The 19228-nt window shown below is 49.1% G+C and overlaps 2 protein-coding genes across 3 annotated transcripts in view; one reads left to right on the top strand and one right to left on the bottom strand.

The window, feature by feature from the left end:
* Positions 1-19228, top strand: part of CYFIP2 (cytoplasmic FMR1 interacting protein 2) — an 88236-nt gene that overhangs the window by 45847 nt on the left and 23161 nt on the right. For both annotated transcript variants that reach the window (XM_006766297.2, XM_006766298.1), the window contains 3 exons: positions 14309-14452; positions 15938-16028; positions 17696-17826. In XM_006766297.2, coding sequence (XP_006766360.1) covers positions 14309-14452; positions 15938-16028; positions 17696-17826 — 366 coding nt within the window. The remainder of the gene's footprint in view (positions 1-14308; positions 14453-15937; positions 16029-17695; positions 17827-19228) is intronic.
* FNDC9 (fibronectin type III domain containing 9) lies at positions 293-4414 on the bottom strand. The gene is made up of 2 exons (XM_006766296.2): positions 4203-4414; positions 293-2234 (listed from the first exon to the last, which is right to left on the bottom strand). Exon 2 carries the CDS (start codon positions 2225-2227, stop codon positions 1511-1513), a length of 717 nt encoding a protein of 238 aa, XP_006766359.1. The 5' UTR covers positions 2228-2234; positions 4203-4414; the 3' UTR covers positions 293-1510.

Raw genomic sequence — 19228 nt, forward strand, 5'->3', positions numbered from 1 at the left:
CTTTGACTGGAGCTAGAACTGAGCAGCTTTGTTCACAAGCACCCATTCTGACGCTACACGTTCCCAGTGGTGCCTGTGTTAGACCTTCCGTCCACTGCCGTGCGTTGGACAGACATTTATTCAACATCTGGGAAAGGCCAGACACTGGGCTGGGTTTTACATGCTGGGGGTGTAACAAATTGAAGCAGACGTCACTGCTGCCCTCCTCAAGTTCCAGTTCCACCTCATGGTGACGACAGGGAGCAACATTCACAGTCTCCCCATCATGACGGATGGAGGAGATTCGCTTCTACCCCAGGGGGTTAAGGGAGGACTGAAGAATGCCACTGAAGTGGTGAGGTGTGTCAACAACAAATAAAATGGCCACCTTTGACCCCATTTTCCGATGAACTTAGAAGAGGAACCGACTGGAGAAACATGGCCTTGTTAGGAAAGGTGGTCCTCTGGGCTGGGAGCCCGGGGTTAGGAAGGGTGGTGAACCCAGATGCGTTCCCCCCAGTCAGGCCTAGAGGTGGGGCTTAGAAGGGCTCAGGCGGTGCTGGGAGGTGTCTTCTCCAGAACAGGCAGTCTGGTCCAGGCAACGTTCTCATCGCGGCGCCGACTCACAGCATTTTAGATGGTTCACAGCCACAGCATTAAATCCCAGGGACTCACAAAGTAAGAACACCTCCCTTTCCACTTCTCTTTCAAACCTCGTTGGTTATATCGAGGAGACAGACTCCATATTGGTGCTAATAGGTCTTTCGTACTTCAATGCTTACTAATCTCCCCTTTTATCGAAGAATAGAAAGCAGGCTTTAAACTTGGAGTCTTTAGTAGGCAGTAGTATCTAGGTCAGATTTATTATTTTATTTTATTTCTATTTATCCTTATATCTCTTTATGGCGAGAGGGTGTCAGTATTCGTGTTTGGATTCATGTACAGCTTCCTTTTAAAATAAGTTTAAGTTTTAAAACACGAGTCAATTTAAAACTATTTGCTAAGAACAGTAAAGATGGTATCTGGCTTAAAAAACAAAACAAAAGTAATGTCTGAGGTGGTATGTGATTGCCTGAAAGTTGGAAAACAGGCTGGGGTGAGCCTTCGTCCACTTTTCCAAAACAGCCTCCCCAAAGCAGAGGCTGGGCTTCGGCCTGAAGCTGACTGGCCGCGTAGCTCACGAGCCCGTCTTCACCTCCACAGCTCCCCTGAAGTCCTGTGTTTTGTCAAGTCATGCACATTTCACTTTCTACATTGTAAGGTATTCACATTCGTTTTCATGTTAAAATAGGTTTTTATATTTCTAACTGCACCAGCCCCCACTGGGCCCCCCCGTGAGAGGCCATGCTTCTCCTGGAGCACAGCATGGGGTGAGTCCTCCGGCTTGAGGAGTGTGGTCGCTGAGCCAGGTGATCCACAAGAACACTGAATTTGCGGGGAGACATGGAAAGTCTATGGACACATTTTTACAAAGGAACTCCTGTGTGGAGGGCTTGATGCCACAGATTAGGGGCTGCCTCCTCCCCACCTCTCACCCCTCAAAATGAGGCAGAATGCCAGGTTGGCCACCACCCTCCCTCTGGGGGGCACCTGCGTCGGGGGCATCCGGGTCGTCTTCGGCATCTGCATCAGCTGCAGCTGCGGCGTCGGCTGCGGCTTCGGCCTCCGGTTCCACTCCAGCTCCTGAATCTCTGCGTGGCATTTCCACCAGGGGGACCCCCTGCTGGTCTTCCTCCTCCTGATCAAGAGCGGGGCCGTCCCGCGGCCATCTCACCAGCCCATTGGCTTCCATTAGGTGGGGCTCTCTGTAAGACCAGCGTGGCACATGGCAGCGGATGCACCAGTACTGGAGGCAGATGAAAGCAAGCACAGCCGTGAAGCAGGCCAGCAGAATGGCCAGCAGGACCCACAGGGAGAGCTGGGGGTTTACCAGGTAGCCTCTGGGAACCAGCGGGTTCTTATCCGGGGTGTAGAACATGGTGCAGTGATGCTTGTGGGGGTAGGTAATCTTCTTGCAGCTGACGCACAGGAAGTAGAAAGTGGAAGGGGCGAGATGCTCGAGGGCCACCCTGCTGACGGTTCGAGGCACCTTCTCCTCATAGTGGAAGCTGTTGCGAATGTAGCCGGTGAAGATGTTGTTCCAGTTGGCCCTGTACATGACATTGTAATGGTCCTCCTGGCAGGGCTCCAAGGGCTTCCAGGAAACGATGGCTCTCGAAGAAGAAAGGTTCCACACCTCGATTTCCATCCTGATCCTGCAACCAGAATCAGAGTGAAGAGTGACTTCCCCTAAATTATGCATGATCATCACAGCCACTCTTTATGGAGCATTCGAGATGGAGACTCATATTACCCCCATTTTACAAAGAAAATGGAGGCCAAGAGGCAACGTTACTAGCTAGGCATAGCTAAACAACGGCAGGACAGACGTCCCATCAGGGCTCTCTCATGCCCAAGCTGGTGGCCTTCAGACCGAAAAAGGATGGGCCCACATTCCCCAGTCCCGTCCTGCCCTGGTTCAGATCCTTTACATACCACGTTGTGCCCAAGCCTTAAAAACAAGAAGAAAAAAGGCAACGAAAGGAGGAATCGGGACCACCTCAGAGTCCCTGCGTTAGTCACCACGGGTCTGAGACCTGCAAGCCAGGCAGGTATTTCACCTAAATTTCCCTTCTGGACCTCTTGCATCTTCTCTAAGTGCTGGTAGCTCCACCATCTAGAACATTCTGCCTCCCAGTTCCGTTGCTCATGGCGAGAGATTTGTTTTGTCACCCATGGGCGGCTCATTTCTCCCGAAAGCCTCTGCTCTTGTTGTGTTTGTTTTATCAAAGCCAAAGGTACCCAGGAAATAGTTTCATAGATCAATACAATCAGCTGCTCATACCAGCACAGCTGCTACTCTTTATTACTACTGGGACCATGAATGTTAATAATGGTAATAACCATCAGTTAGCAAGCCGTTGCCCTCTCGCAGCTCTTGCTAGCTGTTCAACCTACAGTAACAAGTTCCCTTTATTCGTCATCACACCCTCTGAGCTAGATTTCCATTCTACAGATGAGCAATCTGAGATGACTCAGCTAATAGGAACCAGCCTCAAAGCCACTTCACCGCTGGATATTCAGAGCAAGGTTGCTGGGATTAGTAATAATAGAATGTTACTGCGACAGGAGATGCTGGTGCTAGGACCCGTTGCTGTTTTACCAGACAGATCCAGCGAGCTGTCTTCAGATTGCCAGCCCTCTGGCTTTGGGAAGGGAGCGCCATCCTCAGGCCTTTTCGTTTCTTTTTCATTCTGCGTTTTTCCCCCTCACTGAATTTCCCCTCATCGAAAATCCAGGGGCAGCCATATTCAACCTGCGTATGTTGACGTATAGGTCTCCCCCTGCTCTGTCCTCTGCTCCTCCTCTCCCATGAAATATGGACGGTTTTGTTTCAGGTTGCAGTGACACAGTCAGAAAACAATCCGATTTTAACTAGAATTGGAAATTAAGCCAGACTGGCTTCCAGGAGGAGCTGCTCTCCTCCCTGCCCCCCCCCCTTCTGTCTTCCTGCCCGTGTTCCCAGAGGGGGTGAGCTGCAGAAAGATGCAGTCCTTGTTTTCCTTCTCTAAGGATGACAGTGAACTGAAATGCTCAGGAAGGGGAATCGTTTCTTCCTATGTGGCTGGAAATTTCCTCCCAGAAAAATGGGGCATGAAAGGGACAAAACAGGTGTGTGAGCTCGGATCCCTCCAGAGGAGGTCATTGCGAAGGAGACTGACTACGTACGCTCCCTCTCATGCACACCCATCCACGCCACCCAGCACCCCACACATCCCTGTAAATATACCTCCGACCACAGTGAAAGAGCTTAATTCATGACTAAGGACCTAGAGGCAATGGCCCTCGTAAATCGCTTCCATCAGGGGTGATGAGCAATCCGTTTCTTGTCGTGAACCTTCTCCCCTGTTTGCCTCCCCTCTGCAGCAGGCTGTCTTTGCAGACTGAGTTCCCCACAGCAGACATTTTTAAGAGCTTTCTGTCAAGATGCTAACAGCATCCTCAGCTTTTAGGACCAAATCTGCCTCCCTTAATTTTTCTTCCTCTGCTTCTGTTTGGAAACACACACCCCCGTCCACCCCCTGTGCGTAGCTATGTATATTACCATTGCCTGGCCCTCCTCCAAGCGGAGTGGGAAAGGAAAAGCCATTTCCATTTCCAAGAAGAGCCGTTTTCCCTCTTACCTGATGCGTGTGTGCTGATGCCAGTTAGAGCGTAGCCTTCAGAGGCAGGGTGGACCCGAGCTAAGGGAATGATGCCTTTCCTCCTCTGCTCTGGGCTCTCCTTGATGTCTCTCTCACCACCGTCTGAGTAATCCCACTGCCGCCCCCAACGCTCACACTATTCATTTCTTCAGATCAGCATCATTCACCATGGCAACCAGCAGGCATAAGTACGCAGGATGCTTTCGGGACCAGTCTGGAAAGGCTTTTGTCCAATGAGAGGAGCTCTTGTTTATTTGGGGGAGAAAAAAAAGGCAAACAAATCTGATCCTCAGAGTGGTATTAACTCTTCCAAGGCTCCTAAATTTTCTAATTAGCTCAGGGTTTTTTGTGTTCTTTTTGTTTGGTTGTTTTTGTGGGTTTGGGCGGGGGGGGGGGGGTGCCCCATCTAAATACTCTTTGGCCAATGATTTTGAATGCAAACATGCCCTTCTCTATTATCCCACAACTAAAACAGTGATTTCATCTCCCTCCCACCTCACCCCACTCCCACCCCTACATCCTATCCCACCTCTGCAGTCTCTTCTTCATTCTGGTCGCCTGTGGCATTACCTAGGTATATGACACAGGTCAAGAGTCTTTTATTCTCTGGGCCTCAGTTCTATCATCTGTAAAGCTGTGGGCATGGGCTACATGGGGTGGCAGATAGAAGACATGGGTCCTACCCCTGTCCAGTCCTGAACCTGTGTCAGGCTTACTAAACCATCGTGGTTCTTGTTCTGGGTTGGTTTGAATGTCCCCGCAAAATTCACGTCCACACAGAACCTCAGAATGTGACCTTATTTGGGAAGAGGGTCTTTGAGGAATTAGTTAAGGATCTCAACATGATCTTATACTGGATGTAGAGGCAGTCCCAAACCCAATGACTGGTGTCCTTCGGAGGAAGAGGAGAGGGAGATGTACACACCGAAAGATGCCACGGGAAGAAGCTGTGTAAAGACAGAGGCCGAGAGTGGAGTGATGCCGCCATAAACCAAGGAACGCAGGGGTCACCAGCAGCTGGAAGGTGCAAGGAAGGATTCCCCCCTGGAGCCTTCAGAGGCAGCGTGGCCCTGCTGACTCCTTGATTCCAGGCTTCTGGCCTTCAGAACCGTGAGAGATGTGAGACTTCTATTGTTTAAACCCACCACATTTGTGGTGATTTGTTACAGCAGCCACACAGAACTAATACAGCGCTCCTCCCACTGGGGCTCAGAAACAGCCTCAGATCCTTCTTAACACAACCCTCCAAGAAACTGCCATCAGTCAATCATTTGGAGTTGACACCAGAAACTCTTTACTACTCCTGGGATGGATGTTCACCAGAGTTCCTTTTCTTTAGAGAATCCTGACTTTGCTTCCTTGCCCTTTTTCATTTCCCTGCCTCTGAGCCTCTATCCCCTTCTTTTCCCCCCACCTTAGAAGAATACATGACCACTGTCTGTTGGAGAGATCAGAGGGCAGGCTGAAATAGAGAATGCAGTTCTGTCATCTTAAAGCCACTGAGCCCGAGGTAATCTGTTACAGCACCCCTAGCTCAGATAGATGGGAACCTGAGTTATTTACACAAATTATGTGTTGTTAAAAGTCAGCTTTTTTCTTCTCAGTTCCTGGCCAAAGTAGCCAAGTGCACCCCTGAAGGTTTCCTTGTGATTCATGTTAGAGATAATCAAAAAATCGCAAAGAGTTGCCTGATGAGTCACAGAAACCACCCCCACCCCCACCCCAACCAAAAAATTGGTTAGCCGTGCTCTGTGACTTTCCCGTGGCCTTGGTTAGCGGTGCTGTGTGGCTTTCCCGTGGCTTCGGTCCTCCCAGGGGCCTGTCACAATCTGCTGTAATTCTTGCTAATGGTAGCTCCCCACAGCGTGCGGAGGCATCCTCTCCACAGAAAGGCCAGTGTGCTAGTCTGCAGGTGCCTTTTGAAAAGGTTATTTTGAGGGGAATAAAAATACCAATTAAGGAGCCTGTGGAGTGATAAAATAGAACTCAAGCCTTTGCCACGGAAAAGGGAATTTCTTTTTAATGCTTCTGGCTGCCATTTGAACACTGAGCATTTTATTGAGAAGTTGAGATGCTCAGAATATGAGGCCTTACAAGTCCTTTGGCTTCATGGATCCTGAGAGAAGGGACCGCATTCCTCGGGCCATGGCAGAACCTGGGGATAGAAACCGAGTCCCTGGCCGGGGGTCGGCCTGCTCCTTTGGGCACCACCATTCACCAGCATCCAGGGCAGCCAGTGCCATGCTCGGTGAGGGAGGTCAATGGCCCAGGAGATCACATCCCAGCCACGAGCACCTGGCTCACCTTCAGGGAGGCCCATCTGCAGTGTATCCGCGTTGTAGGCTCTGCCCCGGGTATAGACCAGGCTGTGTACACCAGATATAAATCAGTGCCTGAGGAAATCAGCCAGGAGTGGGGTTCCTGTGCCCTTCCTGAAGGTGGCGGTAAAGGGTCCAAAACTGACTGGCACCTAGGGCTCAGAGTACAGGCCCTGACCCCTCCCAGGCTGGGCTCACATCTGACCTGTGTGGCCTTGGACGAGTTCCGTCACTTTTCATACCTTGGGGAACTCCTGTGTAAAATGCAGGTGTCAATAATGCCTGCCTTAGAGTGTTGTAGCAGCGAGATGAACCCCTCTCTACAAAGTGCTGGCTCTGGAAGAGTAGCCGTGATTACTAAGAAGAGGTCAGTGGGTCAGAGCCATTTCCTGAGTTGGTTAGTCCACAGGCTGCAACGGGCAAGGCTTGTACCCTGCACGATGCTACCCTCCCTTAGGAATCTGGAGGCCAAGTGCACCTGCCCGAGCCTGAGAACTCTCACTTCAGGTCGGGATTAATATTAAAGGTAAAAAAGCTTCATCAACTGATTAGTAATCAAAATTAGCACATGAGCCCAAACTTTAAAAGTATATTATCTAAGCAAAGTAAATGATATAGAATATATCATACAGCTACCTTCCCAGTGATGCCGATTGGGGCACAAATCATTCTTTCAATTATACCAGTGATTTCCAGATCATTTTTTGGTCTTTAGAAAGTATTGGTGTGGTCCTCACTGGCTACATGATGCCCCACGGTGTGACTTGACCTCAGGGAAATGTATCCTAGTCCCGCAATGCCTTCCCCATTCAGTCATCGTCCTGAGGGGCTTTGCTGTAACAACCAGCTGGGTCCATACCTGGGCGCAACCTCTGGCCACGGGGCCTGACCTGGGGAGTCTGCCTTGGCCCTGCGGACAACACCACCAGCAGTGCCACCCACTTTGCTGCTGCCACCCCTACTCGTGTCTGCGTGGTTACACTCCCAGGATACACGTCATTTATTCACCATCTAGAGAGTTTCATGATTTTGGCAATTTATACATATAGCAGAATATCATCTTGTATTCCCCCTCAGGCAAGTCACCTCACTTAGATTCCTCCTCTGCTAAATGGGGATGGTTGCACCTGCCTCACCTGGTGCTGTAGGCTGGTAATGGCCCCCAGAGATGTCAGGCCCTGATCCTGGGACCTGGGAATGTTACTTGTTTTGGATAAAGGGCTTTGCAGAGGTGACTAAGTGAAGGATCATATGGTAGGAAGATTATCCTGGGTTAGCAGGATGAATCCTAAATGCCATCACAAATATCCTTATAAGAGGGAGGTGTGCCCGGCCGGCTCAATGGTTGAGCATAGACCTATGAACCAGGAGGTCAGGGTTCGATTCCAGGTCAGGGCACATACCCAGGTTGTGGGCTTGATCCCCAGTGGAGGTTGTACAGGTGGCAGCCAATCAATGATTCTCCTCATCATTGATGTTTCTCTCCCTCTCCCTTCCTCTCTGAAATAAAAATATATATTAAAAAAAAAGAGGGAGGTTACACACATACAGAGGAGAAGACCAGATCTCAGCAGAGACATTGGAAGATTGGAGTGATGCAGCCACAACACAAGGAACGCTGGTTACCACCAGAGCTGGAAGAAGCAAGGGACGAATTCTTCTCTAGAGAGTCTGGAAGAAGTGTACCTGCTGACCTGATCGTGGCCCAGTGATACTGATTTTGGATGATAGATTCTAGAATTACAAGAGGATAAATTTCTGTCATTGTACGCCCCCCCCCCCCCACCCTTTGTGGTAATTTGCTACTGTAGCCACAGAATGCACCTGGACAGTTATGAAGAAATTATTACCTGAAAACATTCATAAACAGAGAAGCATTATACACATATCCTCATGACTATATTCGATTATGGGGGAAAAAATGATGACATTGGTTTCCTTTAAAAATTTAGTGTTAGAGGGTTGATATGGTATCTCTGAATAGGAAGGCCGGTTCCTCCTCTCCCTCTTGCCTTCTCCAAAGGACTGACTTTGTCAGACAAGGAAGAGGAGCATCATTTCTTGAGGTCTCTACAGCACCTGCCTTGACTCTTTCAGCCTCTTAGCTGAGAAGACCAACAAGGAACCCAGATGTTGGAGACCCAGCCCTACAGCTCACTAGACGTCAAGAAGGGATGGACAGACAGATACATCTGCACATCCCCATGCCCTAGCAATAGATTTGAACCTGTAACTCAGAACTTACTAGTTTTTTATGCCTCTTTCCTGTGCTCTTCCCTGGTGGTGTTGTTTTATTCGTTTGCCTACAGGGATTTCAGAATTTGCAGCTCGCTCTCTGAACCGGATTAGAGAGCTGTGTTTGTGTTGGTGGCTGATAATATTAAGATTGCTCGAAGAACATTAGAGAAATTATAACTAAAACAGGAAATTAGAAACAGTTTTAATTCCTCTTGGGATCTCTGAAAACAGCAATTGTGATTCCAGAAAGCAGATACAAATTGCTTGCAAATTCAGTTTGCTAAGCAAATAGGTCTCGTTGTTTAAAGTGGCTAGCCCTGTTTACTCTCTGGTGAAAGAGGCCCTCTGACTAAAAGGCCATATACCAAACTTTAAAATGGCGTGAACAGTAGCTTCTATGTTATGTATGCTTTATCACAATTTTTAAAAGGTCCGTGTACAGATAATATAGTGCCCAGGATCTGCCAGGTCAAACCATAATTTTTTCCCTCTCCTTAAAATACTGTTTTGCCTTTTTAAAACAATGCACCTCTATGTCACACATTAATACGATGGCTCTGATTTCCTGCATCAGGATAATTTATCTCTTAGATCTCATAAAATTATTTTGTGCAGTGTGGATGGTGCAAGCTTGTTCAGCTTGATATTAAAAGTGAGCCATCCTAATCGTAATTCATTTCTAAAGTGGGCCCTTCCTTGGGTTGTAACCTGAGTCAGTTAGCAGGACTGGTTCAGTAAAAGAGATTTGGAGCCGTTTCAATGTCTCAAGTCATGTTGCATTCCTGTTTTTCTTTGCCAACCTCAGAAAATGCCCAGGCTCCCATATTCCCACATTTTCTCAATAGGGCCCAGCCTCCTACTGAGCCAGCAGGTCAGATGGGTGCCCTCCGGGGGTGTGTGTGCATGGACTTTTTGGCATGTGTGTGCTTCTTCTTGCATGGGTGTGGTGTATTTTGGGGGTGAGGGGTGCGTGTTCATGTAGAAGGATTTGAATTCTGCTCCATTCATTCTGGTCCTTCCTGGGCCTGAGTCATCAACTGAAGCTTAAACTTCTGGTCTAGACCAGAATCCAAGGCTGATGTAAGAACGTCTACAAGAGGCTGCCTGTCTGCATTGAGCAGGCCTACGAGGGGGATTTTTTAAAACCCTTTTGTGTGGTAAAACAATTCCAAAATTTTCCTCTCTTCTGTCTAGAACTGGGGAGGGCTGTTGAATCCTATATATATTTTGTGTGTGTGTGTGTGTGTGTGTGTGTGTGTGTGTGCGCGCACGCGCGCGCTTGCCAGCAAGTGCCAAGGAAGACTTGGTACTAGAACAGTGATGGTGAACCTATGGCATGCGTGTCAGAGATGACCTGCAAACTCATTTTTCTGGTTGATTTTTCTTTGTTAAATGGCATTTAAATATATAAAATAAATATTAAAAATATAAATCTTTGTTTTACTATGGTTGCAAATATCAAAAAAATGTCTATATGTGACACGGCACCAGAGTTAGGTTAGGGTTTTTCAAAATGCTGACACGCCGAGCTCAAAAGGTTCGCCATCGCTGTCCTAGAAGCTCCTTGGGTGGGGTTAAGAAGACTGCCAGGGAGGATGGGCATCCAGGAAGATCTCGCTGGAGCTTGCACCTCTGAAGGGAGCGTTAATCCCATCTCTTCCAGTGCTCAATCCCAGGCAGGTCCCCTTCCAGCAACCCTGAGCCATGTTTCTCAGCCTCCGCCCAGACACTTGCGGCAGTGAGAGCTCCTACCCAGTGCAGTCTGTTGTTGAACAGCTCTCACTTTTATAATGTTGTAAATCTTAAGCAAAATCTTCATTTTGGGGTGCATTTCAGCAGCTGGTTCCCAGCTGTGTCCTCTGTGGGACATCCATTGTGTTGTGTAAAATTGTACCCCATGTATGCACTCCTCCCCTCTTTACATTCAGAGCATCATGACTGCTGGGGGGAAGGGGGCGGGGGGGATTTGACCGGGACACTGTATTTCCCTGGTTTACTTACCAAATTATCAAACAAAGCATTAGGAATGGCTGCTATTGCAATGAGTGCTTGCAGAGTGTCAGGCACCGGGCTCAGTGTTTTCTGTCTGTTATCTCATTAAAACCTCCCAATAGCCCTATTGGAAATTGCATTATCTTTACTTAGGGAAAACCGAAGCTAAGGGAGGTTAAGTAATTTGCTCAAGATCATCTAGCTAGTAAATTTATGGACCTGGGATTTGAAGTCAGGGGTGCCCATGCCTGTTTATAGACTCAGACAAAGCAAAAAAAGAAGTCATGGAATCAGACAGAAGAAATAAAGTAGCTGATTGTTTTTTGCCTCCTCCAGGGATAGCCATTGGAAATCACCCTGCTGCTCAGAAATGCCTTTTATAGGATACTAGAGGCCTGGCACACAAAATTCGTGCACTCAGAGTGGGGGGCTCCCTCAGCCTGGCCTGTGCCCTCTCGCAGTCTGGGAGCCCTCGGGGGATGTCCGGCTGCAGAAGAGGCAGGAGAGGCTCCCGCCACCACAGCTGCGCTCGCCAACCGTGAGCCAGCTTCTGGCTGAATGGCGCTTTTCCTGTGGGAGCGCACTGACCACCAGGGGGCAGCTCCTGCATTGAGCGTCTGCCCCTTGGTGGTCAGTGCTCGTCATAGCAAGCAATCAACTGTTGGTTGTTCTGCTGTTCGGTTGATTTGCATATTACCCTTTTATTATGTAGGATTTGAAAGGGGATGAAGGAAAAGTGCTCAGAGCTTTACTGGGTTCAGAGGCGAGGCCCAGAGTGCGTGGTGTGTGTGGGGAGGAATGGAAGGGAGTTATGGCAGCCCATGCACCCTGTCAAGTGCCCCTTGGGGCCATGAGCAGAGCCAGGTCACCATTCCCTCGTGCCTGTGCAGGCTCGGGCTGCAGCCCTCTTCCAGAGGAAATTAAACTAAGGTTGTTGTTTTTTCATCTTTGAAAACAAATGTTGGGAAGTAAATTAGGCCATGATGTAGCCCAGTGGGTTTTTTTATTTACTTTTATATGGACACATAATCGTATATAGTAAAATGCACTTAGTTCCGGCTCCTATAACAAGATTATCATCAACTGGGTGGCTTAAAATTTCTTTATTACCTCAAGGCTGGGAAGTCCAAGATCAAGGTGCCAGTGGATCTGGTGTCTGGTGAAAGCCCGCTTCCTGGTTTGCCTTGTTCTCATTGTATCTCACATCATGGGGATGGGGGGGAGGGGAGGTAAACTCTGACGTCTCTTCTTACAAGGGCACTAATCCCATTCACAAAGTCTCCACCCTCATGACTTAATGACCTCCCAAAAGTCCCACACATAGGGGTTAGGATTTCAACATAAGAAGCTGGGGAAATACAACCACTTGTCCATACTAGTAAATGCACAATCATAAGAGTACATGTAGTTTCATGAGTTTTGACAAATGTATATACATCTGTGTAGTCAACAACCAATGCAACATGTAGGGTATTTCCATCGCTTAGAGGGTTCTCTCATGCCCCTTTCTACTCAGTCTTCTTCCCCTACCAGAGGTAAGCCATGTTGGTTTGGTGTTTGCTATATACTCCTCATCCCTAGCCATGGAAGCAGGAGAATACAGAATGAGGCTCTGAGAAGAGAGCCAGAACTGGGATACACTCATCGAGGGAGAGGGCCCCTCCTAACATTTTGTGCTCTAGTGCCTCACTCACCCACCCTGCACCCAGCTCAGTTAGACTGGGTGGCCTGTTTTGCTCACACAGTAAATGGCCCCCATGATTGGCTGAATCAAACTCAACAATTTATGTACTTCCAGGATTTGCTGAACATCGACTTTAATGAACATCATGCGTTAAGTCAGTTATAGTTCCCGCTCTACATAAACGATTCATGCACCTTAATACTTAGAAATCCTTAGGAACCACATACAAGCTATCCACCCGCCAGGTTCAGGCAGAGTTTACTGTGACAGCACATCCGAATGGAGTGCGGAGCTGCTCTTTGTCACTTTCTGAGCCTCCCCCATGTAGGCATTGGCTTCCCAAACGAACTGTCATTCAACCTGCTGGATGCGTGGGTGTTCTGCTTCCTCACGAATCCTCGCTGCCAGTGGGTTTCCCAGTTGTATTCATGTGTCTTTGATAGTAGAGGGCACTGTGATCATGATGCGTAGTTTGTAAAGTTTAGAAGAATTCATCTGCACTAAAACATAACCCCAAACCTAGACCGAACATAATTAAATCTTCCCGCCATGACTCCGGAGGGAGTTGAGACCGTTGCAGTCCACCAAATGCATCGTTACAGTTCCTGGTTCAGTCATGTAGGACTTCTCATTAGCCAATTACTAGAGAATTTCAGGTAGTAGACAATCAGGTGTGGTCTCGTATATGCATGGTTTATGTTCAAGATTTTTATAATTCCAGGCAAGAAAACTACACTCAGAACTAAGCTTTGGAGTGAGGCCTTATCTAAAAAATGGGTATGGCTTATAATAGAATTCAGTTCCAAAGTCCGCCATTGTAACTAGAGGCTAGGAACATGAGCTTTGGAATCTGACCTACCTGGGTGCAGATCAGGGCTCAGTTACCTGTGAACTGTGACCTTGGGCAAGCTACTTACCCCCTGAGCCTCAGTTCCCTTCTGTGAAATGGGACTGAGGATTGGCCATGTCCATATGTTTGTGGTGTGGGTTAAATGAGAATGCACATGGAAGGCTTCACGGAGCCTGGCGTGAGGTGCTCTGTAAGTGGTAGCATTTTGAAACAAAGTCAGTGACAACTCTGGTAACCACAGGAGAGCAATTGAGGGGACCTATATTTTGGTCATATATTCTCAGACAGAGATCCCCCTATTCACCAAAGGTGTCATGGGAGTCCTGAGGATATGGAGGTGGCCAGTCAGTGGCCGGGGCCCTAAGGCCCCCACCAGCACCCAAACAGAGCAGCTCTGCTTTTGCCTGTTTCACATGTTAGTTCCTATGGCATCTTTCCTTTGGACGGCTACTCATAAAGTCACGAAAGCTCTGGTTTGGTCCACCCCCTCATTTCATAGATGCGGAAACTGAGTTTCCCAAGCACTCAGCAGAGGTCTCCTAACGCCCAGGCCTGTTCCTTCCCAAGATCCTGCCCTGTCATAGACAGAGACAACTAAAATAGAAGAAAAAAGCCAGTGTTAGCCTGCTATTGTGTTTTCACAGGGTTCTTCCAGCCAGCTTCTAGGACCAAAAATGTCTCTAGAAAAGGAAAGTAGTCATTTTTACCCCCACCCCATAGCTCGGTTTGTAAAACTCCTGGTGTGTGTGTGGACAGTTGGGGTAGCAGGAGTCTTTGTAAAAAAGATACTCGCCTGGAAGTTCTTTCTACTTTGCTCCATCCTGTGGCCACTGACCACACCTCTCTCCATGGCCAGCATCTTGCAAACATACTCCCCGGGGCGCCCAGTGAGAGCACTGGGTGACGTCCTTTCTGTCAGTGATACATCTCCCACCTGGATAGGACACAGGCCGGCGTCCATTCCATGCTCAGTCGCTCACCTTGCACATCCTCTCTTTTCCAGCCTCTCAACATCGCCTACAGCCACATCTACAGCTCCTACAGGAACTTCGTGGGGCCCCCTCACTTTAAGACCATCTGCAGACTCCTGGGCTACCAGGGCATCGCCGTGGTCATGGAGGAGCTGCTGAAGATCGTCAAGAGCTTGGTAAGGACAGGCCACACGAGGCCTGGGATGTGCCCTAGCGGGGTTGATAGGAACAAGATCTGCTGTCACCTTTTACCCGGATCTGAAATCAAGACACTTCAGCTGTGTCTGTAGATAGAGACCTTTCCCATTATCCCTTGGTTCCTCTTACCTGTTGCTCTGTTACATTTCTGTGGTCCTTCTGACTTGTGCCTGTGCCTCTCATTGTCTGACCCTGAGCTTACTCCCTGTGCTTGAGGACTGAACTCAGCAATCCTGACGTTGACCTTCAAGGTCTAGTAATGATTGCTTATAGTCCCCTCCTGTGCCATATTGTCTAATTTCTGCATGGTATACCTATGGCATGGATGCTACCATTTTCGCCTCCCATGCCGCTGGCAGACATCTCTAATCAGTCACCATGCTTCTTCCCCTTGGGATTTCTTGCTAAATTCTACTACCAATACTGCACTGGCCTCAAGCCAATGCCTTTATCACCATTCTGTCTCTGCCCCATGTATGGTCATCTGAACCTTCATTTGATTCCCCGGAACATGTTAAAGCAAGGGTGAAACAAGATTTTCCCGAAAATTTGAACTGATGAAAGAGAAATAAAAAAAGTAATGTATAACCATGTTGGCTATGGCAAGCAGGATTCACTGGCTAACTCTAGTTCTCTGGTAGCAGCTGTGTAGAGCCATGGATTATGAACTGTGACGCTCAATCCAGAAAATGTGAATTGATTAAAGAAGTCTGCCTTGAACACGAGGGATAAGTGTGCTATGGGTTTTCCCTGCTTGAAGAAGAGACTGTCCAGTCTCCACATTTCCCTGGCCCCATTTCATTTCAGCTGTTAGTCTGGGTCCCATGTAAGCCCCCTACTCCAGGAAGGACAGCATGCCTAGAAACTGCCCTCCTTAAAGTCTATAAGCCCAAGGGGCTAATGAGAAAGCTCCCTCTTCTGTCTTCTAAAGGCCCATTTTCCCTTCGAAAGGCACCAGAGCTACTGCCCATCGTTAGGGGAGAACCTGCCCTGTCCTATCAGGGAACAGAGCCTATTGTCTCAGTCAGCTCAGGCTGCTGTAACAAACATACCACAGATTGGGTGGCTTAAACAGAATGCTTATTTCTCACAGTTCTGGAGGCTGGAGGTCCAAGATCAGGGCAATCATGGTCAGGTTCTGGTGAGAGCCTTTCTCCTAGTTCACTGCCTTCTGGCTGCATCCTCTCATGACAGAGAGACATCATCTCTCTCCTGTCTCTTCTTATAAGGACACTAATCCCATTGTGAGGGCCCCACCCTCATGATTAATTACTTCTGGAAGGCCTCATCTCCAAAGACCATCACATTGGGAATTAGGGTTTCAACACGTGAATTTAGGGACATATTCAGCATCGCACTTACCCACAGGTTTCAGCAGAACCCCCATACACCCAGCATTTAGCCTGGAGATGCACCTGAGCAGCAATGGTGGATTATTTCATTTTGTGCTCTTGTTTTCTCAGCTCCAGGGGACCATTCTCCAGTATGTGAAAACACTGATCGAAGTGATGCCCAAGATATGCCGCTTGCCTCGGCATGAGTATGGCTCCCCTGGTAGGTGATGGGGAACCGGGGCAGGGGTGGTGAGAGGAAAATAATGCAAACCCCTCCCGTGGTGGGAAGGGACTCTGACCACCTGCCTTGGAGGGTCTGCTTCTCTAAAATGCCCACACGCTGGCAGAACTCTGGGTTTGCATCCTTCCTCTGCCACTAGCTAGAAGCTAGCCTCCAACCATTTTCATCCCTCTGAGCGGTAGTATTCTTCCGTCAGGGAAGGCAAACGATGGCGGCTGGGCCTCCCTCACAGGCCTGCTGGGAAGCTGTACGAGGATGCAAACGGGAGAGCAAGGTTTACTCATAAAGGTCTTCTTTAGCTTAGCATCTCTAGGATTCCATCTTCCATCGGCCCCAGGTGGCATTTCTAAAGTGAGTCCGGAAACAGGAGTTTTTGCCATTTGACATCTGGGCAGAGAAGTGATTCTTCCCTCAGAGTCAGTGGAGTAGAGACTGAATTGGGGGCTTTGGGCCAGTTTACTGGCTATTGACTAATTTCCCTTGAATACCAATTGTGTCATCAGGGGACTTCCTTTCCTCACCTCTGCCCTGCAGAACCTGGCAGGTTCTAAGTGGTTATGGGATTAGACTCCCCGTGCCCATCACAACCAGCCTCTGGGATCTGCCAACACTCCTTGACCCAGGGACTCCCAAGCCACTAGCCTGCTCCCTAGGTGGCCCTTCTGTCCTCACCACACGTATGTCCAGCTCCTCCCCCCTGGGGAAGACTGAGCAGGTTTTCGGGAAGTTCCCATCCTCGCCCTCACCACTCTTAACCATAAGCGTTGGGAGTTTAGAGGGCTGGGGAGAAACTACAGCCTGAAGCCGTGGTGTTTGGCCACGAGACTAACCCTGACCCTTAGGGCAACCTGCACCTCTGGATTCTGGGTTCACAGACCAAGGCCAAGCCCGTTCTTTTGTTGCCATCAAGGCCCCCGAACGGCATTCTCGGTACTTTTGTTTTTGTACATTTTACTAGAAAGGATTGTAAAATAGCCACTTCGACACTTTACCTCTTCAGTATGCAAATGTAAATAAGTTGTAATATAGGAAATCTTTTGTTTTAATATAAGAATGAGCCTGTCCAATTTCTGCTGTACATTATTAAAGTTTTATTCACAGAAGAAAAAAAAAGACGGTCTGCTGGGTCAGTGTGATTTAGAACAGGAAAGGGCTGGGGCCGAAAACTCTGGTGTTCAGTCTCAGCTGCCCCATGTACTAAGCTGTGTGACTCTGGGCATGCCACTTACTCTCTCTGAGCCACATCTGAAAACGAGAGTAAAACTGCCGATTCATAGTGTTGTTATGAGTATCAAATGAGGGATTGCAGATAAAGTCCTTAGCGCAGCATCTCACACTGCTAAATAAATGTTAATGTCTGTCGTTATTAAGAATTCAGGTAAGTTTTTGGAAGGACTAGGAAAGACCCAGGGCTGCTCAATGTGTGTGTGTGTGTGTGTGTGTGTGTGTGTTGTTCCATAAAAGATTGGGACCCGCCTCCTGGTCTTCCTCTAGCACTGAGCCTGAAGGAAGCCTTACCCCAGGGCCCTCAGGTTTGGCTTTTGGCTGTCCCTGAGTCAGGTCTGGGGCTGCTGCTCAGTTGACAGGTCCCATGAACCCGGCTGAGCTGTGTCACTTCCCCGCTGACGGCCCCCCTGTACCCCCAGGAATCCTGGAGTTCTTCCACCACCAGCTGAAGGACATCATTGAGTATGCAGAGCTCAAAACAGATGTGTTCCAGAGCCTGAGGGAAGTGGGCAACGCCATCCTGTTCTGCCTGCTTATAGAGCAAGCCCTGGTGAGTCCTGAGCCCAAAGGGGAGCATCACAGGCTGGGAGGAACCCGCCCCCCGTCAGACTCCTGAGGCCCCACTGCACCTGACCAAGGCCTGCAGCAAGATCCATGCTCTTCTGGTGGGGCCCAGACCCCATTTTTCTGTGTCAGAGAGCTCGACCACCTGAGTGCTAGAGAAGAACAAGGGTCCCACCCCGCCCACCTTCACTAGCAGCTAGACCTTGGCCATCTGGGAGTCTTAATTTTCCCATCACTCGTTAAACAAATAATGACTCGTTGGCTGCCATAGGACAGGCACTGCCCTCCTGGACATAGCAGTAGCCAGTCCCTGCCTCGTGTCCTGGACAGTCACAAGGAGACCCATACTGAGCAGTATTTACCCAGAAGTGATGTGGTCACAGTGACAGTCAGTGCCATGAGGGACGAGTGCAGGTTTTAATGGGACATAGAACCGAGAGCCTGCTGTGGGGTTGAGGGTGAGTGAGTGAGGGTGTTGATAGCCTGCGCCTGGCCAGGTGCAGGTCTGAGTGGAAGATAAATGACCAGGAACAAGGGAGACAGATTATTACTATTTTTATTCTGGAGAGGGAGGCGGTGGAAGAAGTAAATAAGCAGAGATTGTGCATGCAGGTGGTGCACGTGCTGTGAAGCACTCAGCAGGGAACTAGGACACACAGAGAGTGATGGGTGTCGGGAGAGGATGAGGCTTGAATGTCTTTAAGAAAAAGCAGCCCATAGTGAGCGGGACTGCAGAGGGTAAGGGGACAAGGTCGGGGCTGATGGGGGAGAAGCAGGTGGCCACAGTCCCTGGCCATCCCCTTGTGAGATGGAGAGTGAGGGGGTCTGATGGACTTTCTTTAAAGGCCCCTTTGGCCATTCAGAGGACTGGCTGGAAGGTGAGTCAAGGACGAGGCTTTTGCAGTAGTCCATCCCAGGGGTCACCTTGCAGGCAGGCACATGGAGAAGGGAGGGAAAAGGAAGGAATTAGGAAGGAGGGGGACAAAGGTGGAGAGAGATGTGAAGGGGGCCATGACAGCGAGAGCTCAGACGAAGAGCCCAGGAAGGTCCTTGCTTCCCGTTGTCCGTAAGCCGGCCCAGTGCACACCTCAGGGTTCCATCTCCACCGGAGGGACACGTACGCACTGGAAGGTCTGAAATATGCAGGTTTGCTCTTCCTCCATGAGTAATTGCCTCTCTGCTCCCCTTTAGAAGGACTCTCCAGACAGCTAAGTGTTCCTCTTTATAGAAACAGGTTTATAACATGGTTCAGTGGGCCTGGGTTGCCATGGCAACGTAGCCTTCAGCAGTGGTGGGGATGAGATAAGTAGGAAGCACCACTCTGCTCAAGGCCTCAGGAAGATGAGGAGATGCTGCAGGGGCCCTGGGGGGAGAGGAGTGAGGGGGGA

The sequence above is a fragment of the Myotis davidii genome, unplaced genomic scaffold (genome assembly GCF_000327345.1).
Source record: "Myotis davidii unplaced genomic scaffold, ASM32734v1 scaffold18, whole genome shotgun sequence".
Classification (NCBI taxonomy): Eukaryota; Metazoa; Chordata; class Mammalia; order Chiroptera; family Vespertilionidae; genus Myotis; species Myotis davidii.